The following is a 26,279-nucleotide window of genomic DNA, read 5'->3' on the forward strand; positions in this document are numbered from 1 at the left end:
TGAATTTTACTAAAATGTCCAAAAAGTTTCACTTTTTCACTGAGATCCTCAAACTTCAGCCCAAAGGCAACTAGTTTGAAAATGATAAAATCTTTAAACCTTTAAACAAAGGAAACAAATAAATCCAATATAAAATCCGTCTCTGAATATTTTACCATGGTGAGGCTTGATTCAATGTCTACTGAAGTCTTTCCATTGCCTTCAGTAGGTGTTTGATTGAGCCCATGTGATGCTGCAATATTTAAAAACAACTGGACTCATTGATTACTTGAATGGCAGCCGTAAATCTCATTTGCCATGTTTTGGGTGTAGCGCAGGGCAAACCTGTAACATAATTTTAACATACATACATTTTAAAAATTTCATTACACTTTTGGCTCATTCTATCATTAAAATCCAAAGTCCTAAAACCAATGTGGTATGGATCTGTGATATAGGTCCTGATTTCACAAAAATGTGTGAGTAACTTTACATGTGGGGAATATACCTATTGAGTTTTAGATTACTCATATGTATAAAAAATGTTCATATATACAATCATATTCACATGTTTGTGAGATCAAAGCCACCTTAATATCCATTTATTATAAACAGTTAGGTGCAGATAGAGACATCCTATCTTTGGAATGCAACTCTTATGTAGGAAACAACAGGTGCTGCAGCTAAGAAATAAATTGTAGGTAATGGAATCTTGCATAACTCCTGACTACATCATTGCTGTCTTTGTTCACTGCAAATACTACAGTCCCTTGCTTTCATGAAAACCCAAATGGACTCTTGACTAGTGCTGGGTGAAAGTTTTTAGGTTAAACATTTTTTTTCACCAAAAAATGCAGATTCGGGTTGACCAAAACTATTGGTGAATTTGTGTCTATTTCAGCTAATTGTTTTGGTTGAAACAAAAATAGAAAAATATTCGGCAATGTTGAAACAAACGATTTCAATGCTATAAAAATGAAACATTTCAATTTTCAGGATAGATTGACAAGGAGATTTAGGAACCATGTGAGCAGGTGGCGGGGGTACCCCTGTTAGACCCAATATTCCAGTGGTTAGGGCACTCACTTGGAATGTGAGAGATCCACATTTGAATCTCCCCTCTAAAACAGGGACTTTAATCTAGGTCTCTCCTGTACTAGATAAGTGCCCTATCAACAAGGCTATAGGCTGGTCTGGGGTGGATCTCTGTGCATCTCCTGTCTGAAGCAGTTCTACTTTGTTATAAACACTTACTTATTCATTGGAGCAGGGACTGGAACATCCCTCACCCCCACCCCAGGTGAGTGCCCTAACCGTCAGGCTGTAAACCAATGAAGTGAGCTGTAGCTCACGAAAGCTTATGCTCAAATAAATTTGTTAGTCTCTAAGGTGCCACAAGTCCTCCTTTTTTTTTTTTTTGCCAATACAGACTAACACGGCTGCTACTCTGAAACCTGTCATCAGGCTATAGAGTCTATCTCACTCCCTCTCGCCCAGTCAGTAGTGGGGCATTGTGAATTAAGTGACATTTTTCAGTTCACTAAATAAACCTCAAATTTTCAGTTTAGGTTCAGCCCAAACTGAAAGTTTTTTTTTCCCAAGCTGCTCCCAAACTGACATATCAGTTATTTGCCGAGCTCTATTCTGGACTCAAAAATAAAAATAAAAATGAAAAAAAATAAAGGGGGCAAAAATATTGTTTACCTGTCTGTCAATTGCCAGTTTCAGGAATTTATTCCTTATTCCAACTTTTTTTTTTTTTTTTAAAGCGTTTGTAGGTAAGTTCAGTAGGTATGTTGCAAACTATTGACTAATGGCTTGAAAAATCGGAGTGCGGGGAAGGGAAGAAACACAAAGCTATTTTTCTGGCACAAAGGAGTTTAAATGTGTGTTAAAATCAATAAATTAGTTTTTGTTTGCTTTGCACTAATTTAAGGCCTTATCCTGCAAAACCTTTGCACATAGGTCGTCCCACTGAATTGATGGGATTACTTCTCTAAACAGAGCTTCATGGGCTTAGAATCCATTTTCAAACTTGATTTTTGTAATCACTCCTGTGATCAGCTTTGCTGCTTTTTTTGAGTTTTCTGTGAAGATTTTAAAATGTCCTTCTCTTTATGTTTTTGTTTTTGTTTTTTTTAAAGTAAAATAAAAGGTTGGGTGCAGCTGGTTTTGTTTTACTTTGCAGTGTTGTGGGGATTTTTAAAATGGTACAGCCTGGCAGAGGCAAATTAATTGCTGTTGTGGTTTACAGGCATGTAACAATTTAAAGAATTATGGCGTTTGTGTTCTGAATTAAAGTGACACAGTACAGATAACAGGGCACAGCTGTGGCCATGAGTTAGGCCTCTTTAATTTACTGCTCTAAAAGTATTGCTTGGTAGTGCACTATAATTGCTCTTCCAGGATTAAGATGTGGAAAGCCTGATGTACAAAAACAGATCTAAAATATAAAACCCAAAGTTCCTAAAAATGTAGTCTGCTGTAAATGTTTATTGGGGGAAAATACTTTTGAATACCGTTACTTTTTTAATGGTTGGATATATTTTTATATGATTAAATATTGCCATGCATTTAAGTTTATACCCTTGAAGTTTCCTTTTCAACCTCATTGGAACTTGGGAGCATTGTTCATGGTGGTTGTCAGGCCTGCAGCCTGTGTGTATGTCAAGTCTCATATGCTTACTTTAGTGACACAACTTAAGTCGCTTTTTCCATGTGTGCCGTGGAACCAACATGGCTACTGTTATGGGAGAGTGAGATGGATTCTGTTCTTGCTCCCATATCAGTAACAGAGTACATGGCTAAGATACAGATGCTGAATTTTTACCTTGAGTTGTACACTTCGGTTGCACCTTAAGTCATGTCTACACTGAAGCTCTTTACAAAGCGCTGGTATAGTTTTGCTGGCATAGGAGCATCTTAACTAAGAGTGCTTTTTCTGGTATACTATACCGGCATTCCTTTACCAGTAAAGTACTACTAGTGTAGACATGGCCTCAGTTACACCTGTGATATTCTAGAATCAGAGGACTGGAAGGGACCTCGAGAGGTCATCTAGTCCAGTCCCCTGCACTCACGGCAGGACTAAGTATTATCTAGACCAGTGCTACGCAAAGTGGTGGTCTGCGGACCGGTGCCAGTCCATGAGCTATTGGCTGCTGGTCTGCGTGCACATTGGGGGAAAAAAAATTGCCGGTCCCCCACATCAGATAGCTTGAGAAGCACTGATCTAGACCATGCCTGACAGGTGTTTGTCTAACCTGCTCTTCAAAACCTCTTTAGGCAATTTATTCCTGTGCTTAACCACCCTGACAGTTAAGAAGTTTTTCCTAATGTCCAATCTAAACCTCCCTTTCTGCAATTTAAGCCCGTTGCTTCTTGTCCTAGCGTCAGCAGTTAAGCAGAACATTTTTTCTACCTCTTCCTTGTAACAACCTTTTATGTACTTGAAAACTGTTATCATGTCCCCAATCATGTCTTTCAATCTTCCCTCACAGTTATGTTTTGTAGACCTTTCATCATTTTTGTTGCTCTTCTCTGGACTTTCTCCAATCTGTCCACATCCTTCCTGAAATGTGGCACCCAGAACTGGACACAGTAATCCCGTTGAGGCCTGATCAGTGTGGAGTAGAGCCGAAGAATTACTTCTAGTGTCTTGCTTACAACAATCCTGCTAATGCATCCTAGAATGATGTTCGCTTTTTTTGCAACAGCGTTACATTGTTGACTCAAATTTAGCTTGTGGTCCACTATGACCCCAGATCCCTTTCTGCAGTACTCCTTCCTAGGCAGTCATTTTTCATTTTGTGTGTGTGCAACTGATTGTTCCTTACGAAGCGGAGTACTTTGCATTTGTCCTTATTGAATTTGGTCCAATTTACTTCAGACCATTTCTTCAGTTTGTCCAAATCATTTTGAATTATAATCCTATCCTCCAAAGCACTTGCAACCCCTCCCAACTTGGTATCATCCACAAACTTTATAAGTGTTCTCTCTATGCCATTATCTAAATCATTAATGAAAATGTTGAACAGAATTGGACCCAGAACTAATCTCTGTGGGACGCAGCTTATTATGCCCTTCCAGCATGACTGTGAACCATTGATAACTACTCTCTGGGAATGGTTTTCCAACTAGTTATGAATCCACCTATAGTAGCTCCACCTAGTTTGCATTTCCCTAGTTTGTTTATGAGAAGGTCATGCAAGACAGTATCAGAAGCTTTACTAAAGTCAAGATATACCACATCTACCACTTTCCTCCTATCCATAAGGCTTTTTACCCTGTCAAAGAAAGCTATCAGGTTGTTTGACATGATTTGTTCTTGACAAATCCATGCTGACTGTTACTTATCCCTTATTATCTTCTAGATGTTTGCAAATTGATTGCTTCATTATTTGCTCCATTATCTTTCCGGGTATAGAAGTTAAGCTGACAGGTCTGTAATTCCCTGGGTTGTCCTTATTTCCCTTTTTATAGATTGGCACTATATTTGCCCTTTTCCAGTCTTCTGGAATCTCTCCCGTCTTCCATGACTTTTCGAAAATAATCACTAATGGCTCAGATATCTCCTCAGTTAGCTCCTTGAGTATTCTAGGATGCATTTCATCAGGCCCTGGTGTCTTGAAGACATCTAACTTGTCTAAGTAATTTTTAACTTGTTCTTTCCCTATTTTAGCCTCTGATCCTACCTCATTTTCATGGGCATTCACTATGTTTGACATCCAATCGCCACCAACCTTCTTGGTGAAAACCGAAAGAAAGAAGTCATTAAGTACCTCTGCTATTTCCAGGTTTTCTGTTATTGTTCCCCCCTCCCCCCATTGAGTAATGAGCTTACCCTGTCCTTGGTCTTCCTCTTGCTTCCTCTAACATTTCTAGAATGTTTTCTTGTTACCCTTTATGTCTCTAGATAGTTTGATCTCGTTTTGTGCTTTGGCCTTTCTAATTTTGTCCCTACATATTTTTGTTATTTGTTTATTTTTATCCTTTGTAATTTGATCGAGTTTCCACTTTTTGTAGGACTCTCTTTTAATTTTTAGATCATTTAAGATCTCTTGGTTAAGCCAGGGTGGTTTCTTGCCATACTATCTTTCCTACTCAGTGGGAGGCAGATATACCTCATTTGGGTCAAGATGATGGTGATAATAATACATATCTGGAAAGAATATAAGCTTGATTTTCTACCTCCTCGTGAGCTGTTAGCAAAATAATCTTTTTGCTTTAAAACTGAACAAGTTGTAAAGCCACTGTTGGGAGATTATGGGCCAGATCGTGAGCTGGTGTAAATGGGTAGGTGTGATCCTGTTTAAGTTAATGGAGCCATGCCAATTGACAACAGTGGAGGATCAGGCCCATTATCTTTGGAAACCAAAAATGCTATTTTTAGAGCAACTGTTGAAAGTGTAAGGGGAGTACATGTGGCACCTTAGAGATGAACAAATTTATTTGAGCATAGGCTTTCGTGGGCTAAAACCCAGTTTATTGGATGCATGCAGTGGAAAATATGGTAGGTAGATAGACAGAGAACATGAAAAAATGGGTGTTGCCATACGCACTATGACAAGAGTGATCAATTAAGGTGAGCTATTATCAGCAGGAGAAAAAAACCTTTTGTAGTGATAATCAGAATGGCCCATTTCCAACAGTTGACACGAAGGTGTGAGTAACAGTAGGGGGAAAAATAAGCATGGGGCAATAGTTTGACTTTGTGTAATGGCACATCCACTCCCAGGCTTTATTCAAGCCTCATTTAATGTGTCCAGTTTGCAAATTAATTCCAATTCTGCAGTTTCTCGTTGAAGTCTGTTTTTGAAGTTTTTTTTGTTGTTGTATTGCGATTTTTAGGTCTGTAATCGAGTGACCACGGAGATTGAAGTGTTCTCCGACTGGTTTTTGAATGTTATAATTCTTGACGTCTGATTTGTGTCCATTTATTCTTTTACGTAGAGACTGTTCGGTTTGGCCAATGTACATGGCAGAGGGGCATTGCTGGCACATGGTGGCATATATCACATTTGTAGATGTGCAGGTGAACGGGCCTCTGATAGTGTGGCTGATGTTATTAGGCCCTATGACTGTGTCCCCTGAATAGATATGTGGACACAGTTGGCAACGGACTTTGTGGCAAGGATAGATAGGTTCCTGGGTTAGTGCTTTTATTGTGTGGTGTGTGGTTGCTGGTGAGTATTTGCTTCAGGTTGGGGGGCTGTCTGTAAGCAAGGACTGGCCTGTGTCCCAAGATCTGTGAGAGTGATGGGTCGTCCTTCAGGATAGGTTGTAGATCCTTGATGATGCGTTGGAGAGGTTTTAGTTGGGGGCTGAAGGTGATGGCTAGTGGCATTCTGTTATTTTCTTTGTTGGGCCTGTCCTGTAGTAGATGACTTCTGGGTACTCTTCTGGCTCTGTCAATCTGTTTCGTCACTTCAGCAGGTGGGTATTGTAGTTGTAAGAACGCTTGATAGAGATCTTGTAGGTGTTTGTCTCTGTCTGAGGGGTTGGAGCAAATGCGGTTGTATCGTAGAGCTTGGCTGTAGACAATGGATCATGTGGTGTGTTCTGGATGAAAGCTGGAGGCATGTAAGTAAGTATAGTGGTCAGTAGGTTTCTGGTAGAGGGTGGTGTTTATGTGACCATCGCTTATTAGTAGTGTAGTGTCCAGGAAGTGGATCTCTTGTGTGGACTGGTCCAGGCTGAGGTTGATGGTGGGATGGAAATTGTTGAAATCATGGTGGAATTCCTCAAGGGCTTCTTTTCCTCGACACTACAACAATTTCTATCCCACCATCCACATGCGGCTCTTCAGAAGTTAATATGTGGCTCCTTGTATAGGCACCGACTCCGGGGCTGGAGCTGTAGGTGCCAACTTTCCACTGTGCCGGGGGGTGCTCACTGCTCAACCTCTGGCTCTGCCACAGGCCCTACCCCCACTCCACCCCTTCCTGCACCCTACCTTGAACCTCATCAGATTTCTTTTGGCCCAATCCTCTAATTTGTCTAGGTCCCTCTGTATCCTATCCCTACCCTCCAGCATATCTACCTCTCCTCCCAGTTTAGTGTCACCTGCAAACTGCCTGAGGGTGCAATCCACACCATCCTCCAGAGCATTAATGAAGATATTGAACAAAACCAGCCCCAGGACAGACCCCTGGTGCACTCCGCTTGATACCGGCTGCCAGCTAGACATGGAGCCATTGATCACTACCCGTTGAGCCTGACAATCTAGTCAGCTTTCTTTCTACCTTATAGTCCATTCATCCAGCCCATACTTCTTTAACTTGCTGGCAAAAATAGGTTTGTCAGGCATGACTTGCCCTTGGTGAATCCATGCTGACTGTTCCTGATCACTTTCCTCTCCTCTAAGTGCTTCAGAATTGATTCCTTGAGGACCTGTTCCATGATTTTTCCAGGGTCTGAGGTGAGGCTGACTGGCCTGTAGTTCCCAGGATCCTCTTCCTTCCCTTTTTTTTAAAGTTGGGCATTACATTAGCCTTTTTCCAGTCTTCCAGGACCTTCCATGATCGCCAGGAGTTTTCAAAGATAATGGTCAATGATTCTGCAATCACATCTGCCAACTTCTTTAGCACCCTTGGATGCAGCGCATCTGGTCCCATGGACTTGTGCTCGTCCAGCTTTTCTAAATCGTCCCAAACCACTACTTTCTCCACAGAGAAAGAAGTGCCCTCGCTCCGCCCCCTCTCCCCCACACCTGAGCCTCCTGCACACCACGAAACAGCTGATTGGGAGTGTGGGGAGGGAGGGGGAGGCGCTGATCGGCAGGTCCGCCACTGGGCGGCAGGTGCTGGGAGCAGTGTGTGGGAGCTGCTGACATATTACTGTGGCTCTTTGGCAATGTACATTGGTAAATTCTGGCTCCTTCTCAGGCTCAGGTTGCCACCCCTGCTCTAATATCTTGGGACCAAGAGAGCTACAACAGTGCAGCAATCTTAATTCGTTGGACAGGTAGTGTTGTCCTTTTATAATGCAGCTGCCCCTCCAGAGTTAACAGTAACTTTTTATGTCATTTTTGTATTTGATGCAAACAAAGTTGGACAAGGTTGAAACTTTCCATTATAAGCCTGACTTTGTTGCTTCTATCCTCTCACCCCTCCGCCCCTCAAATACTGATTCACTGACACAAAACAAGCTCCTTGGCACTTCAAAAGATGCACATTTGGTTACTAAAAATGATATTTTTGCCCAAATTTAAGCTGTTTCAGAAAAGCTACTTTGAGATATGTGACTGGGGGGGGGGAGTGTTAATTATATTTTTGAAAATTCTCGTAGCCTTCCCCCCATCTTTATTTTGCCAAGTTATCTGATGAATAACTCATCAGAGAAACTTCAAATGAAATTTATTTGAAAGTTCTTGATGAAGTTTAGTCCACAGGGGCAATTTGGTGATGGGCTGCTTTTCCTATGGCAAATTAGGATGTTGGAAAGGTCTGTGGACTCCAGAAGTCATTTAATTGGTGCCCGAAGATTGCTGGTGTCCTAATATTTTACTTTACTATTTTAAGCACATATGATTTTACTTTAACTCTCTAAATCTGTTCCTTGCAGAGAGCTTTCTAAATGTAAATCAGACACTAGGAAGGTGTGTCACAGTGAATGTAAATTAAAATCTCAATCCCTCTCCTTTTTACCCTCATGAGCTGTGCTATTGCCCACCTTAAGCACCCCAGCAGAACTAGGCAAATATTACAAAACATTTTTCTACCTGTGTTCAGTCAGATTTGTAAATGAATTTACTTTGGTAATGCTCCCACCCTTTTTTGTTTCCCTGTCTGTTCAAATGATTGAGTTTTACTGGCACAAGTGTTCAGAGGAACAGCCTGCTCTGGGTGTTGGGGGAGATCTGGAGGAGATGGCGGGTGAGTGTTGGGGGTCCGAAACCCTCCCTCACCTCTGGTCCAAACTCCTTTGAGTTACTCCCCTTTCTCTTCATTTAAACAACTAACCCTCCCTTGTTGCAGCCCTCAGTCCTCCCTTGCTCATGTTGACTGGCAGATTGATCATTGCCATGTGGACAAGTAGGAAGTAGGCAGTGCACTAAGCAAGCATATGTACGGTGAACTAGTCCAGGCCTTGGGTATAGCTGCCTGCCAATTGCCATGGTCCTGTGACCTTGTCTGAGACAGTTCTCACACAGGTTTCATAAAATCTGGAACAGTCCCAGCCAAGCAAGGTCCATTGGCAGTTGCTGTATGTCAATTTTAAGAATTGTGAAAGGGCTATAAGCAATAGAGAGCATGGGCTAGATCCAGGACTCTATTGCATAGCTAGGATTGGCAGAATTCAAATGTTTAAAAACATATTTGATAGCTAATATCAAGGTTTATTTTTAAGCTTCTTTTCCATTTTTATTGATTTAAATTTTCACAGTTTTGGGAAATTATGGAGGGGCCGACAGTTTTTTTTTTTTTTTTTTAAGGACAGTAAATGTTGAAATTCAAAAAGTTAGAGCTTTAAAACCATTAACACAAGTTGTCAACATCACATGTTAACTGTGCCTATCTGTAAATTTTGATTGTTGAGGGAAGTATTTTTTTGTTGGTTTGCGGGTGTCGTTTACGGATTAAAAATCCAATACTTCCAAGCCTATCTACAGTGAAGGGAGAAGGTGTGCAAACAACTCCCCTAACGCATCCTGTCCGAGCTCTTGTTAATGCATTTCAATTTGGACCTGAAATATTCCCCCTCACCCACCCCCAGGCCCCTCGCAGCCACCCTTCCTCCTATTGTTCAAGTGCTAGGAGTTTCCTGAGCAGAGAATGGAAATTGTGACAAATTTTGTTATGTAGAACAAATGTTTGCAGGGATGGAATTCAACTGAGAAGATAAGACTCCATTCTAGTTGTGACCTTAATCCAGACTGAATTGTGTTAAAGGCTCAGGCGTAGGGAAACAATTTATAACGTAAGAGATCACACTTTAAAGTTCATGGTTGTTCCTCGGCTTTAGTCCTGTGTGTATAGACCCTTAAGAATTGCTAATCTCTGACCTTTTAAGAGAAAATGTTCCTGTTTGTTTGTTTGTTATATCTTTCAGACAATTGGAATTTTGGTAGATTGACATGTCAGGTGTCAATCAATCTGTATAGTAGCAGCGATTGTGCTTCACATTTTGGAGGTTGTATTTTATTTTCTACCGCGGCATAATTTTGCTTTCAACCTTCAAAATATAATTCCTGTTGATCCTCCAAAAATATAGTTATATTTTGTGGACAGAGAGGGTGATGGATATTTTAATATGTGGAACATAGGACTTGGATGATAAATTGTCCTCTAAAGCCTTCTGCTCCACATTACTTTTGTAATCTTGAAAAACAAAAACATTAATAAAGCAAAGAGGGTTAGAGATCAGGCATGTGGTTTTATTTTAATAAGGGATAAAGCCTAAATCTTACTGAGCATGCATTGTTCACCACTTTTTCTCTGGGGTGTATGAATCAGTCCCTTTATTGCTGGTACTTAAGCATTTCCATTTGGGGTTATATTTTCATTGAAAAGCTCGTGCACGATAATACTGTGGTGTGTGTAATGTAAATCTCAATTTGTAGCCATTTAAAAAAGTGAAGTTTTGCTCTGGCAGACTGCATATTATTCTGCTCACCTGCAGCAGGTCTGGGTATAGGAAAGGGGTTTGGCAGAAGGGGGCCGTTCTCTGTATGCAGTCTGGGGAGGTAAATGTAGTGTTTTTTCTAAGAACCAAGAGTAAGGGCATAGAAGTTTGCCTGTGGGACAGTCCCACTGTGTGTGTGTGTGGGGGGGGGGTGCGCAGAGGGAGGGGAAGGGAGGGAATCGTGAATGCTTGCTTGATTGTTCTTCGTTGCAAGCAGCAATAACATAAAATTGCCTGCTCAGAGGAGAACACCAGGAAACACCCTGGTGTGATCCTGCAAGGAAAGGAAGTTGCAAACAAAAATTAAAAATAAAACAATTAAGACCTTTTGCCTTCCTTTTATCACAATTGCTGAAAGAAGCTGCTGGATTAAGAAATCAGCTTCCCTTTTGAACTCTTCACCTTTTTGGAATCCGTCTAAGAGATAACATGTTCAACTTCTGCAATGTCCCAACTGCTTATGAATTTTCAGTTGCTGATGCCAGTTTCACTAGTGTTTGTTAGGATCTGAGAATCACATAGTGAACTGCTGATTGCTTCAATCACATTCTGCTTCTCACACAGGGCCAGGCTCTGACTCAGGTGGGCAAGGATAGGGGTTTTAGGAGAAAAGGAAGAGGGAGAGTTATTTTGTAAAGTGGGACAATGGAAAAATTATGGAGATGGAGAAAGATTGCTGGGAGACTGGGTGTTGACAAGGAGCACAAAACAGTAGGAGAGAAAAATGGTGGAGGAGAGATGAATAAAAATCAGAGGACAGAATCGTATTACTTGGATTTAGGGTCAATATTTTATTAGGATTTATTTTTTCTGGATTGTTAGCTAAAAGGAACTCCAGTAAAAAAAAAAAAATCTGACTGTTCCCTCCTCAACTCCCTGCCCATTGTTTGAAAGCAGGAGGGAAGGAAGAAAAGTAATAAAATTCAATGAAACTCTCTACAGTTGCTGATCTTTCTAAGGATTTGGTCATATAAAACCTGTATGTTAAATACAAAAAGCAATGAAAGCACATTAAGGACTAATCCCTTCTCAAAGCCATAGTCATTTTAAAGGTATACTAGCAGAAAAAAATAGCATCTTAAGCACAATTGATGAACCTCCCCCCCACCGCACCATTTTTCTTTAAATGTACACATTGCAGGTTAAATACTTGAAATAAATAAATCAATCAATCTGGGTCAAATCAAGTTTTATATAAGATTTAATTTAAAAAATTTGAAAGCAGCTTTTATTAGTATCGTTACTGGCTTTTATATTTCATTTTTGCAAGCTTAAAATGAAAATGTAGAGTTATCCAACCTGATAGCAGAGCCTTGTGATTTTCTCTCCCTCCCCAACCCGCGCCATTTAAGTTAATAGCCATGCTGCATGCATCATCACACAGTCATTCAAAGAGACAACGTGCTCATCAAGGGTTTATGGTTTTCTGCTGAGAGCTGGAAGTAACCTCCAATCTTCGGCATGGTGGGTTTTCATTTTAATAGATAGTACAAAGATTTAAAACCATTGACTAAGCCTGTGGTATGAACAGTGGCTGGCTTGGCTAGAGGTGTGTGTTTCTTTTTAAACAACTTAAAATAGGTTAGCTATTGAACCAAGGAAATTATCGGCATCGTTTAACGAAAGGAGTAAATCTGGCCTGTAGGGTGACTATCATGAAAAATGTCTTAAGTGAGCACTATTGGACTGGAATAGTCTTCCAAGCAATCATTTAAAACTAGACTAGACAAAGCACTGGAGAATATACGGTGAGGAATAATTTTACACTAGCAGGAAGATGCACTAAGGCTCTAATTTTCAGAGCTGCTAAGTCTAGTGACTTGAATGGGAGTTGTGGGTATTTGGCACCCAAAAATACTGTTGATATCTCATTTCCATGGTTCTATGAGTATGGCGTGTGATTTGCCTTTAAGGTCAATGTGATGCTGAAAAAGAAAGTGGAGTATTGTTCTAGTAGAGATGTCCACTGCAGCTTTGTGAAAACTCTTGTGCATCCCATTTGCAAACTGAATAGTATTTAAGTGTTTTGGGTATTTAAAAAAAAAAATTAAAGGAGACTGAAGCTTGTGTGCTACCATTTTGCTGCAAGGTGATTTCATTTATCTTAAAGGGAGCCCACTAAGTATTCCTTTTCTTTTTGCGATTACAGACTAACACGGCTGCTACTCTGAAACCTGTCACTACTGGAGGTTGCAAAGAGTTTTTTATCCTGCTCCAAATAAGTTCTTTAATAGCTAAACAATATATTTGTTTGACCAGTAGAGATCTTCTGATGTTAAACCAGTACTGAAATCAGAGGGAGACTGGTTCACAATTTGTCATATTGCACCTTTCATCCATTTTCACACAATTACACCATTTTTCAACAAGCTGCTACTATCCCCTATGAAATTCAGAAATTCCCACTTCAGCTGAAAACTTCATTTTGAAACTCAGTTGCTCACTGTGTGGACCTTCTGAGAGTGGTGTTGAGCAAACAGTGATTTTCTTTACATGCAATAGCAAGACTTAAATGGGGAAAACTAAACTCAGAAAACAAGAATTATAAACAGTGGTTTCACTCCCAAGTGACTTCACAAAATGATGTTACCTTTCTCAAAATACTAACCCCAGCAATCATCAGAGCATTAAAAATATCCAAAGATTTTGTCCAAATACTCTTGTCTTTACTGCTGGATCTAATTATAAGTAAAGCACTGAATTAATTAAATATATTATAATAAGCTGGTGAGAGGACGTGGGTGCATGTGCACCATTTCCCTCATCTGAATGGAATCCACAAAGCGCAATGTATCATAAACCCTACTACAACTTATGGAGATTCTCCTGTAGATAAAATGTCAAGTCCTGTGCTGTTGGAGCAGAAGGGTTTCGGTTTGGTAGACCGCATAGTGCAAAGGGTGAAATTCTAGGCAGTCATGTATGTTAAAATATTGTTAACATTCAATGATCATGGGGCTAGATTTTTACTATTTTATAATAATTTCAAAACACATACTTACCATTGTAAATCAAGGGCACTGCCACTCTTATCCACTCTTGTAGAGGGCTTCGTGTCCTGTACAGTGCGTTTTTAGGTTCTAAACAGGTAAAATATTTGGTCGTAATGCTACTTGAAATCAAGAGAATAATAGACTAAATCACTGACACATTGTTTGTTTGTTTTTTTATTATATGCAAAGGTATCATAAGGAGAGCTGGTTTGTATTAATTTATTCTTTTGATCCACATTGAATTGTACTAGCAATCAATGATTAATGTTCTGGCTTCTGAGCTGGAAATTGCCACAAGTAACTCTGCAGAATAATGTGCTGGCACAGTCTAGTCCTCAATGTTCTGACTGTACTTTTGAGTGGTGGAGGAGGGGTTCCTTGATCAGCCAGTTTGGAAACTTTGAGTGTTTTGTGCACTCTTGGCAAAACTAATCATATTTCCTGAGACACTACAGCAGAAACCTCAGCCAGTTTTGGAGACAGGGAAGCATAGCTGTGCCCTCATCAGTTGCTCTCTATTAGGTATAGTGGTTGTTGGGGCATGGGGGACATTTGTAATTATAACTTTTAAAAAGGCAGATACTAGATAGCAAACAATTTCTGTTTGGCAGGCTAACAACTTCTGTTCTTTCATTAAAAAATAGTCATTGAGGAAACAGAAGTTATCATAATAATACCTAGCTATCATATCATGCTTTTCATCCATAGATCTTAAAATGCTTCACAAAGGAGGTCAGGATCATTATCTCCATTGTGTGGAGGGGGAAACTGAGGCACAAAGTGGTGAAGTGACTCTATCAGTTTTCCCCTATAGCCAATCAAGATTTGAAATATTGAGGTTAGTTTAAAAGAAAAATGAGGAGACCACGCAGTGAACTATTGACCTACAATCTTGGCTTCTGTGATCATACAGAATTTTATCACAGAAGAGAAGGGTTTGATTCTAACCTCTGAAGTCTCACAGTCTGAGCTGTTGTTAAAGGCGGCAGCATTCTTGAGTGGATACTCTTTGATGTCACTCGGGAAGGGTATAGGCTATGTTGTTCTTGAGCTGCCTCCAGCAGCCACATTACTGTTTTGGAGAGGGCTGTTCGCTTTGCTGTACAGCTTCTCACCCCTAGAGGTTTGTGGGTTTGGAAAGGAATAGTATTCTACAATTTAAGACTTTGGGACCTGACTTTGTTTAGAGTCATTGCCTCAGGATAAGGAGGTTCTCTCATTTGGGATGTGGTCAAGGGAGAGTCCCACACTAAAATGCTTGGATCTGCTGCTACAAAAAGATGTAGCCTTAATCCATGTTAACTTTTTACTTAGTATTGACTGTGTCAGGTTGTTTTCTGTGCTGTGGTTGCTATGCTTCCCACTGATAGTTCCTTTTTTTGTTTTGTAGAAGCTCTTTCACTCAGGACCTCCAAAGTCACCAAGTGCTAGGAGTAGGTTGTCCTATCTGAACACAGCAGCATTATTGCATGGTTATTGACATTGTCCTGCATTAGTATAGCAGCCAAGCTTTTTACTAAGTGATTAGGAAGGCTAGGTATATGTCACAGAGGTCATGGAATCCATGACTCCTAGAGCCCTCCGTGACATTCTCTGCTTCAGCCCCAGGGGCTGCGGGACTCAGGAGCTGGCAGCCAGCTGGCCCCGGCAGAGTTCCAGCAACAGGTGACAGCAGCGATAGGGGGCCCCCTGCAAGGTTCCAGTGACAGGTGACAGGCTCCTGAGGGGGCCTTCCTCAGGGTTCCAGCAACGGGCGACAGCCTTGCACATGGGTGGAGGGGAAGAGAAGGGGACACCTCGGGCGAGCGGCTGGGGTGTCCCGTTTTCTCTTTGGGAAATATGGTCACCTTGCAGCTTCTAGCTGCTTTGGGTAGAGCGGGAACCCCACAGCTCCCAGCCATGGTGGTGGGGAAACCATGGAGCTGCAGCAGCAAAAGTCACAGCAAAATATCTTCTCACGGCTTCTGTGAATTTTTGTTTATTGCCGGTGACCTGTCTGTGACTTTTACTGAAAATAACTATGACAAAATCTTAGCCTTAGTGATTAGGATCAGAAATTATGTTGTTTGCTCTACTAGCTGCAAAGGCGTACATTCCACTGCAGCTGGGGTGTGTGCCTCCTGGTCTGGCTAGGCAGGTTTAAGCTAGCAGGGTTTGAGCTAGCATGCTAAAAATAGCTGTGTGGACATTGTGGCTTGGGCTGGAGCTCGAGGCTTGAGAGCTCAAGCTCCAAGCCACAATGTCCACACAGCTATTTTTAACACTGTAGCTCAAGCCCCGCTAGCATAAGTCTGTCTAGCCGGCCTGGGAGTTGCACTCTCAACTGCCCTGAAGACATATCCAAAATGACCAAGCTCATCTCAGAGGAGTCAGGAACACACATCTAGGTATACTTGGTCCTGCCTCAGCATAGGGGACTGGGCTAGATGACCTCTTGAGATCCCTTTGAGCCCTACATTTCTATGATCCTATGGTTTTGTGAGTGTTGGCTGCTGCTTTGGTGAACTGATTTCAATAGCCATAAGAGAGAAATGGATATTAACCTACAGGGCAGGCAAGTACACCTCCAGAAACATAACCTTCCTGATGTCAGGAGTCAGCTATTTTGCAATACTGCGAGATAGCTGTTGACATTATCATACGGTAGGTCACAGAAACCTTTTTTTTCCCTCTTGGCACTTGATTCCAGAGTGACTTTTAATACGTATGATCAATCTCTCTCCTCCTTGAGTGCCTGAAGCAAGAGGGTGGTGTCTCCTAGTAAGGATTCTAACTTTAACCAATTTCTCTTTTCTTTTGTTTCTGGTGAGCAATGTGGATCTGCCCCTCCTATCATTCATTATAGAGTGCCTCTGCTTCTGTACTTCTCTCTCTCTCCTCCCTATAACCTTTTCCCTGCAGGCAGGTGATTGCTTTTTTCCAGCCTTAGACATTATGTCCCTGTCATGCTGTCTCCTAACTCTGATACCTTCTTCGACCCCCACTCTGTGATCTCTGTTTCCCATCTATCTCTCTGTTCTGATGGGCAGCTCCTGTCTCCATTATAACTTCTATTGAATGCTTCAGAGACTCCATCAGGGTAAAGAACCCTCTTTGTACTACATCTCTGACATCACTCCTTAACTTTGCTTCTGGCAAGAAATTTTGGAATCGTAGCTGACCTTTATCTTATTCTTTTCCATCTCAAGTGTCTTATCATTTCTGGAATGCAGCCAAAATTAATCCTTAACTGCCTCTGCCAGAGTGAACTAATTCAGTTTAAACAGTTAGCATCTTGACTGTAATAGCTTCTCCTTTTTATATACTCTTCCTAAATCCCTAGTTGCTCGAAACTTCAGGGAGTCCCATGTGCTACAGCTAGACACATTTGTGTCAGAAAGTGGGACTGTATATAAATACTCCCACCCTTTTATTGTTTCCACTGACTTCTGACTCATGTTTGAATCCCATTCAAAATTGCCTTCCTGATTTGCAAAGCTCCCTATGGACTTGCTCCACCCTACCTCTCTGATATAGTATGCAGTGTATGCCCCAACCTACTTACTCTGTGCAGTTGGCTTGATTCTTTGTTATACTAAAGCTTCTTTTTTCTGCCTGAATAGTGTAAAGAAGCTCTTAGTGTAAGTGAGAATCAGGCCTGCACCATGATCAAGTCACCCCTTAACCTTCTCTTTAAAATAAACAGATCAAGCTTTTTGAGTTGATCACTGTGAAACATATTTTCTAATTCTTTAATCATTCTCGTGGCATCTCTCTGACCCTTCTCCAGTTTCCTGACATCCTTGTTGAATTGTGAACACTAGAACTAGACACCGTACTCCAGTAATGGTTGCACTGGTGCCGGATACAGAGGTAATGTAGCCTTTTTACCCCTATTTGAGATTTGGTAGTTTATGCATAGTCGTACTGGAAACACTGGGTAGAAAGGACATGAATTTCAATGTTTAAAAAAAAAAAAAAAGTGGGGGTGGGGTGTTAACATTTTTTTCTTTCAAGTCCCCAGTCTGTCAGGCCTTCTTTATACATAACATCTAAACAAAAACAGCATCCCCCACCCCCAAAAGTATATGCCCATCTGTTATCTCGTCATCTTTAAATCACAGGTCATCTTTAATTCACACTTTGAAACCTTCCTTTGTCTCTAGTTTAGGACTGAATGTCTTTTAAAGGCATGCCTGTAAAACATATTGATGATTGTAATGGCTCTCTCATGGCTGGGGATCAGCTCTTGTCTGGCATAGCGCCGCCTCCCATTGCTCACTCACTCCATAGCCTCTCTTACTCTCCAGGACTCTGGGTACTCTTTCTTTGTGACACAGCCTTCTGGCTAGGTCAGTATATAGTCCATCCTTCCAGGGTATCAACATCCCTCCAGATCTGCTAGTTGGTTGACCTTTCCAACAATTTTGTGCCACTTCCCAGTAGGTGGTACTGGAATTCAGGCTTGTCCGCTACTCCAGGTTGCAACCCAGGGACCCTACAATCAGCAGCCAAGGTCTGACAATCTCTAACCTTGCTGCTGTTTCCCTGGGTATACTTTTTACTTTGCCTCCTATAGGCTTTCTTCTCCACTTTTCTGGGTAAACCCTTTCCTCAGGGCCAGGATCCCAGGACTTCTTTCTCCCTGGGTTTCCTCTCTTTACTTTTCCAAGCCCAGAGGGTGGCTGCTGGTTTCCTCCTCTGCCCTCACTGCTTGACCACATACCAGCCCCTCTTGCTCAGCGGGGCTCTATCCTCAATCAGGGATTGCTTATAAAGCCTAATCCTCCCTGAGGTGTGGCCTATCAGGTTATTTTGCCCCTTCTGTGCCTCATTAACCCTTTCCAGGCTAGTGTGGTGTGAACACCCCATCACATCCATATATCCTCCACGGAATGGATCTATGTAGTAGTGTTGGAAAGTCAGAGTGCTGTGGGTATGTGTGTGGGAACAAGGAATACAACTATCTGGACAGCAGCCCAGTGATATCGAACTCCTCATCCTCAATCTCTCCAAAACAGTCTCATTGACTACTGAAAGTCTCCCCCCTGCCATTGTACTTAAGTCACCTTCCTTTCATGCAAGTCCCTCCTGAAACACAGATTATGGAAGAAGTGGTGTTTTTAAACACACAGAGGACTGCAGGTTCCTCTTGTTATGATTAATAGTATGCTTCTAGGCTGTGGATTATTGATATGGATCTGTCAGTGTGATGTCAAAGAAATGACCTATTCTGGAAATCACAGGTCTGATCCAACTCCCTTTGAAGACGATGGGAATCTTTTCACTGAAGTCAGTGGAAGCTGGATCCAACCTTATGAGATGGTATGTTAGAATGCCAGTGGTCAGGGTGAAGGCAGAGAAGGGTTAAAAGGCTCCTGAACGGGCATTCCCACAGAGGTAAATGTCCTGCCCCCTCAGGTGCTACAACCCTGATCCTCAACTGGTTTTGTCTTGCACTGTGTCAAAGCATCTGTGAGTGTTATGGACTTGGGTCTCTTGGGACTGTGTGTGTTGTCAGGTTCAGAGGTGAATAGCACTGAGAGTATAACCAAAGCAAAGGGAACAACAGGAAAGCATCTCTATGTATATAAAATTTACATCCAATGCTCTGGCTTCAGTGCACTATTTTGCCTTCTGTCAGAGGCAGCAGAGAATATTACACTCCTCACAAGTTGGCTGTTCAGACTTGCAGTTTAAATCCAGAAATAACTCTCTTGGGGGTATTCATCTTGTGTTGGATTATCTTTCTAAAATTGTTAATCAGACTTGGTCTCTGGGGGGACCTTTCAGCGAAACTTGCCACTTAGTTTTTGTTTGCCTGGGCCTCTTGAGCTCAGCTGACAAAACTGATTAGATTTGACAAGATGTGGTTATGTAAGATCCCAAGAGCAGGTTATGCTTCCTTTTTATAAATGGCAGATTTGTATACAGTTTTTGGTGTGAGTCCACTTTGTGCTATCTTACCCGTTATTGGAGAGAGATGTGAAGAGTCATATTTTCTTATTCGCATTTCTTCAACTGGTTGCATCAGGGCATTCTCTGAGCAAGGCCGAGGAAAAACTTTTTTTGGGATTGATTCCAAAGTGGTCACCTGGCCCAGCTCTATGTGATTCTTGAATATTTTATACATCAAAAATATAGAAGGCAGTTTGACTTTGTCTACGCTAGAATTTACTTCGTTTTAATTTATGTCGCTCAGGGGAATGAATAATCCGCACCCTGGAGAGACGTAAATGATACTAACTTAAGCGCTGGTGTAGACAGCGCTATGCTGGTGCGAAAGCTTCTCCCGCTGACATAGGTACCGCCTCTCATGGGAGGTGGAGTAATTATGCTGAAGGGAGAGCTCTCTCCTGTCAGCTTAGAGCATCTTCACCAGAAGCGCTACCCTGGAGCAACTGCCGCTGTCGCGCTTCTAGTGCAGATGTAGTCTTTGTGACACAGAGGAGGCCAGTTGGTCCCAGCTGATGAAGGGTTCCCTACTCTGTGTCAGCAACTTCTGTCAGGCCTGACAAACTTGCTACACCTGGCACATTGTTGTCATAGTATCTGTAAAGTGTGTCATGTGGAATCTTCAGTGGGAGGCTGGGATCACGCTAGTCACGGATGTATGTACTGATGATATTTTAAAAATTTTTAAGTCTGTGTGCTTAAAATGTGTTCTTATAATTTGTATCTAGTGTGACAGGGTCAGGCCAGATGGCTACAAGAGAGTGGTCGAAGGTAGATACATTAGTTCCAGGTTAAGCAAGTCCCTTTTCCCTGGGTAAGAGAACAGGGACTATTCCAGAACACTCAGGAACTTTCTAGAGCTAATTAAGGCAGGCAGGCTAATTAGGACACCTGTAGCCAATTGGGAAGCTACTAGAATTAATTAAGGCTAATCAGGACACCTGGTTTAAAGACTCTCATTCCAGTTAGTGAGGTGTGTGTGTAAGGAGCGAGAGGATGTGCTGCTGGAGGACCGAGGAGTACAAGTGTTAACAGACATCAGGAGGAAGGTCCTGTGGTGAGGACAAAGAAGGTGTTGGGAGGAGGCCAAGGGGAAGTAGCTCAGGGAATTGTAGCTGTTGCACAGCTGTTCCAGAAGGCACTCTAGACAGCTGCAGTTCACAGGGCCCTGGGCTGGAGGTAGAGGGCGGGCCCGGATTCCCCCAAAACCTCCCAGCTCCTGACACAACACAGGAGCTTCCACCAGAGGTGAAGGTCTCTGAGCTGGTCCCCGACCCACATGGTGGATCAGCAGAAACTGCGGGGATTGTTCTTACTCTTTTTTCCCCATGCTGGCCAGTGATGAGGTTATCTGAGTGAATGGCAGATTTGAGCCACGAAAGTGGCCAAACTGAGGGCTACTGTGAATCTCTGAGGCGAGCAAAATCCACCAATAAGCGCAGGACCCATCAAGGTAGAGGAGGAACTTTGTCACACAAGGTGTTACTCCCCAGCAGAGCTGAGAAGCGGGTTTCCTCCCAGACCAGAGATATTTATTCATCCATCTGTTGAAATGTAAATTGAACATTGTCTCATTCACAAGCACCAGTGTAGCTAAATGCAGATTTAACAGGAAGAGGAGAACAAGCAGGGCGGAAAGAGTCTTGTTTGGGAGTGCATTGTAGATGTATATTTGGACTATAACTGGGGGACAGGAACAGCACAGTGTGATTTATATTCATGAAAATGGAATCCCAGCCTGTCCTGGGTGAGAAACTGCTTTAGACATGGATTTTAGCCTGTTAAGTGTAGACTCCAAGAAGCGTGCTATACTTGTTTTTTATACATAATCATTTCTGTTTTCATTATCCTTTCTCGGTATCTTAAATCTTTGAAAATAAATTTGATTCTTTCACTATAACTATATCTCTGTGGTGTGATAAAGGACCTGATCCTGAGTTGTGCCAGTGAAACTGTGTGTATGCTGTTCCCTTGAGAACAGCAAACCTGGGAGTTACTACACACATACTTGATCTTCACCATAAGGTCGAGTTATTGGGAGTGTCCAGTGACTGGGGCTGGACGCTCCATGGTGACACATCAGAGGAGCTCGGATTCTGGGGTACACCAACTGTTAACTTGCAAGGCGAAGTAAGGGCTACCAGAGCTCAGAGGAGATTGAGTGTCTAACAGATTGGGGGTGTAAGGGAGCTGACACCCAGTTTAGCACCAGCAAATCAATCAATCAATCAATCTCTCTCTCTCTCTCTCTCTCTCTCTCACACTCACACACACTGGAGTGCGGAGGAGCAGGGAACATGGTGCCTCACAGTTCTGGACATCCTTAGAAAGCGTCAAACACTTTATTAAACTCTCAAATGCAAGTTGGTTTTGAATCCTTAACTCCTTTAATTTTCTTGCTGATGAAATGAGCCTGCACTAATATTTTACAGCTAGTTTTCTCATGTGAAAGACAGGAAATGTGTGTGTGTTGGGGAGTTTGTGTGTGTGTGTGTGTGTGTGGGGGGGGGGATGTGGATGAAACCCAGGACTGGGAGTCAGGAGACTAGAGTTCTGTCCTCAGCCATTTGTAGACTTTGTGTAGGTATTAAGTCACATAACCTCTTGGAGTCTCTCTTTCCCCATTTGCAACATAAGGATAATACTTCCTACTAGTGTGATAATTATAAATATTTAAAGTGTATTGGGATTTTTTGCACAGAAGGCACAATAGAAGTGCAAAATATTATTTATTTTACATTCTCCCATGGCACTCGTCTCTTAGAAATCCAAAATCCTGTGTTTCATGTGCAATCTGTTTATGTGTGGTTTAAAATAAATAAATAAATAAGGACAATTCATAAGTCAACTGGCACAGTCATGGAGTTTATGCTGTACTGGCTCACATATGGAGTTAATATCTCAGAGCCAGGTAGGTAAACTGGGCTTATGTGTCTGATCTAATGCATTTTTCAGCACTACATTACATGAGGGATATTCCGATTTCCAGCTTCAGAGTTCATTGCTATAACATAGCAGACTATCCAAAGGACAACATACTTTGCTTGAAATGCACCACACTTTCTTCAAGTAATATACAGTGTACGGTATAGCTTTAACTTTTAGAATTTGCACTTTAATGAGCTAATTTGTCTTTTGTTTTTCAAACATTAGTTTACACCAGCTGAAGATCTTCCCCTTTGTCTTTATGAACTGATTTGAGTCCAACATTTGGGTTGTGCAGGGGATTGTTTTATACCAACTTTTATTAGGAATCAGTCAAGATAAGGTGTTTTCTAAAAATCACTTTTCTTTTATACCATAAATCGGACACAGGGCCTTGTTTTTTTCCTGAGCTAAATTTGGTTTAAGAAAGAACTGCTTCAGGGAAAACTGTTGCTAAGGTGAACTATGAGTTTTACTTTCACACCTCGGCAGGATTGTTTAAGATGGACCAGGATTCAGTAAAGTAAAATCAGGGGTTAATTTCCCTATTTGTACATAAGTGGATGTTATCTGTAGATTTACAGCTGGATGGTGATGTTTTGCTTAGAAGTAACCATGAATCAAAAATCCCCCAACTTTCATGGCTGGCCTTACAATTAGCTGACCCCCAAGGCGATTATCAGACTGTGCGTTGCCTTCCCTTTAAATCCTATAGGCAGAGAGGAGGAGATTGTACCATGAGTTGCTCCCACATCTCATCCTGTTACAAAGTGTGTGCATGTGTAAGTATGGTGTGGGGAGTGTGCTTTGTATGCCAACGCTGCCTTCTCCTTGTATGTTTGTTTCTTTAAATCTGTAACAGGAAGTCAGAGAGAAGAGGGAGGCTGGGGAAAGTCTTAGGCAGAAGCTTGACAGTGAAGTAGGGAGCAGGAGAAAAGGGTTCAGTATATAACTGTTGTCTGTACTCTTCTAATTCCTTGTGTGGTGTTAGAAGAAAGTGGATCTTTCTGTCTCTTGTCACCATTGTTGCAGGGCAGGATTGCTTGTGCTTAATCCTGGTCCCCCTAAACTCCCCAGCGGGTTTCGGTATGTTCCTAGATAGAAATACCACCAAACTTCTCCATTTTTTTCCCCAAGAAGCCTCATGATTTCCACCCCACCCCACCCATTGTCTCTTTTGCCTTGCTTTAGGTTCTGTTTTTGCCATGGTGCTTGTCCCTGCCAATGCAGTGATAGTTACACTGTTGATATTGATGTTGTTGTCACTGGCAACAATGAAATGTTAACCCTCATGAAATGTTCCATTAGTACCTTTTAGGGTATGTAATAGAATGTCCAGGATTTGAAAAACTTACCAGACACTAGCCTGAGGACTAAACCTTCTCAAGAAAGACAAGTGAAAAAGAGTGGGGGCAGGGCAGGTGTACAGCACCCCCAAAGAGGTGTGGAGCAGTGCTCTGGTGAGAAGCTTGTCCACCCATTCACAGCGGATGGGTATGGGTTGCAGGAGTTCTTACTGGGGTGTTCAGGGACTCCATTTTTGTACTTGCTTGTTACTATGAGGTGTCTAAAATTCTCCCAACTTCCACCGTCTTCTTGCTGCTGGAAGAAGAAATATATTTTCTTCTCAACCCTCATGGCTACTGCACAGTGTGTGGGTGTCTATACATGTATGCACCTCTCCTTTCTATTGTAAAGGAGGGTGGGACAGTGCTGTCCTTCCAGAGGACCGCACTCCATTTTTGGGTCCTTTTTGGCAAGTGTATTGTTTATAATGTATCTTAGATCAGCAACAAGAGTGTAAGGCTCTTCACTGAGTACATATAAAAGGCTTGGAGATTACAATCTGAATGATATACTTGACAGACAAGTGTGAATGTCACATACAATGGGACGGGGTGAAGGATGCAGGTTATGGAAAAAAGATTACTTGGTTACTGCTGGTCCCTGATCTGCGACCACTAAGTTGTGGTAGAGGCATTGAAGCTTGTCTTCAGCTAACTCAAATAAATTGGTTAGTCTCTAAGGTGCCACAAGTACTCCTTTTCATTTTGCGAATTCTGTATCAGTTCACTTTCTTGAAGATGATCTTTGCTACTACATACATCTAAGGAAAAAATTAAAACATAAATAAAGCGTAGAGTCTATATCAACTGATAGCTGAGTTCTCCTCCCCTCAAAACTCACATCTCATGCCATTAGCTGTGAAGCCCTATTGATATTAATTCTTTTGCACAGCGGCAACACCATATATAACTGTGTGATTACATGTGCTATCAATGTATGCTATATATATATATTCATACATGCTAGCAAATTCAAGCTCTGAGTCTGTATTGTAGAAAGGAGTTTCTGTGCACATATTTGTGTGTGTGTGTGTGTGTGTGTGTGTAAAACGCTGTGCATTCTGCCTTCCTCCTGACATCCTGGTTGCTATAGTGCAGTGATCTATTTGTGAACACGTAGAAGATCATTGCTATAGTTAAGAGAAACAGTGTTTCCTGGCCATAACTTCCTGGGCAATCTCTCTTTCTGGAGAGCTGAGTACAAGCTCTAACAGAAATTTAATCAGGCTCCTTGAGTCTCCAGAAGTGAAATGTAATGTTCAGCCTTTTGTAGTTTGTAGCTTTTCACTAACCGTATTTAATAACATTTAAAAATAGTTTCTCTATTTAAAACTGTCCAATGCATGACTATTATTCACAGTACATTCCAGTGTTTCAGCCATCTTTCTAATAGGCTGGCTAGCTGTACAGTGTGCAGTGGCATTGTTCTATGTTTATGCTTTTGGTATATGTATATTCACACTCTCTCTCACACAGACATATTTTTCATTCACCTGCAATACATAGGAAATGAAAGCAGCGTTAGAATTCTGGCTGAACTGTGCTGTATTTTTCTTTCCCTCCCTGCAGGTGTGAATGAAAGAGACTCTCTGCAATATTTAGTGTCCAGTTTTACTGGCTTTGAAGAACAGCGGCATCTACAATGCCGCCTCCTGCTGATATAGTGAAGGTGGCTATAGAATGGCCAGGTGCCTTCCCCAAGTTGATGGAAATTGATCAAGTAAGTGCCTATTTCTGTGTACTAATATATATCTATATGTTTGTTTACTTAGATGCATCTGTATGTTTGACAGCATGGATTCATGTAAATAGTGCGTATAGAATGTGTGTAACCTTCTCACTGTATTGCTCGGTTTGGTGTTTTGATACATTTGGCTGTTGGTTTTTTACCAGGTGTTTGAAAGAGGCATTCTTTCTCATTGTGTGACCCATTTCACTTCTCTGTGCCTCAGTTTTTCTATCTGTAAAATTATAATAATGATGCTTAAATCCTGATGCAAAATGCTTTGAGATCTACAGATGGAAAACATGAGGAAAATGCAAAATATTTCCATCATAAATAGCTGCAGTGAGCTTTGAGGTCTGGATACCTGAATGGTAATATACTGTGCAAACAGAAGAATTTTGTGGTTCTATGCAGATGCCACATAGGCAGTGTCTTGTTCAACCAGGGGGCTTTCTGAGTAAATATCTCAAATACATATCATACTGGCAGGAAAATACTTCATACATTTGGGGGTGACTTATTTAGAGAGAGACTTATTAAACTTAACGTTGGGAAACCTTTTGTGGAAATCTATGTGGAACAAAACTTAAGTAACTTTTATGTAAATGTTACACAAGTGGCATTGTTTATGGATTGGACTTACCTGAGGTCATATATTGGCATATATATTAGTAGTAATAAAAGTGGCTTTTTTCATAATATTTTAGATGTAGGCCATAATAGATTAATCATACAGGTTGTTATCTGTAT

At 41.5% G+C, this 26,279-nt stretch overlaps 1 protein-coding gene across 1 annotated transcript in view; it reads left to right on the plus strand.

The window, feature by feature from the left end:
* ELMO1 (engulfment and cell motility 1) overlaps positions 1 to 26,279 on the plus strand; it is a 413,972-nt gene that overhangs the window by 47,446 nt on the left and 340,247 nt on the right. The window contains exon 2 of the mRNA XM_073332875.2: positions 25,373 to 25,523. Within this exon, the coding sequence (XP_073188976.1) occupies positions 25,446 to 25,523 (78 nt within the window). The 5' untranslated portion in view covers positions 25,373 to 25,445. The remainder of the gene's footprint in view (positions 1 to 25,372; positions 25,524 to 26,279) is intronic.

Source organism: Lepidochelys kempii, chromosome 2 (assembly GCF_965140285.1).
Source record: "Lepidochelys kempii isolate rLepKem1 chromosome 2, rLepKem1.hap1, whole genome shotgun sequence".
Lineage (NCBI taxonomy): Eukaryota > Metazoa > Chordata > Testudines > Cheloniidae > Lepidochelys > Lepidochelys kempii.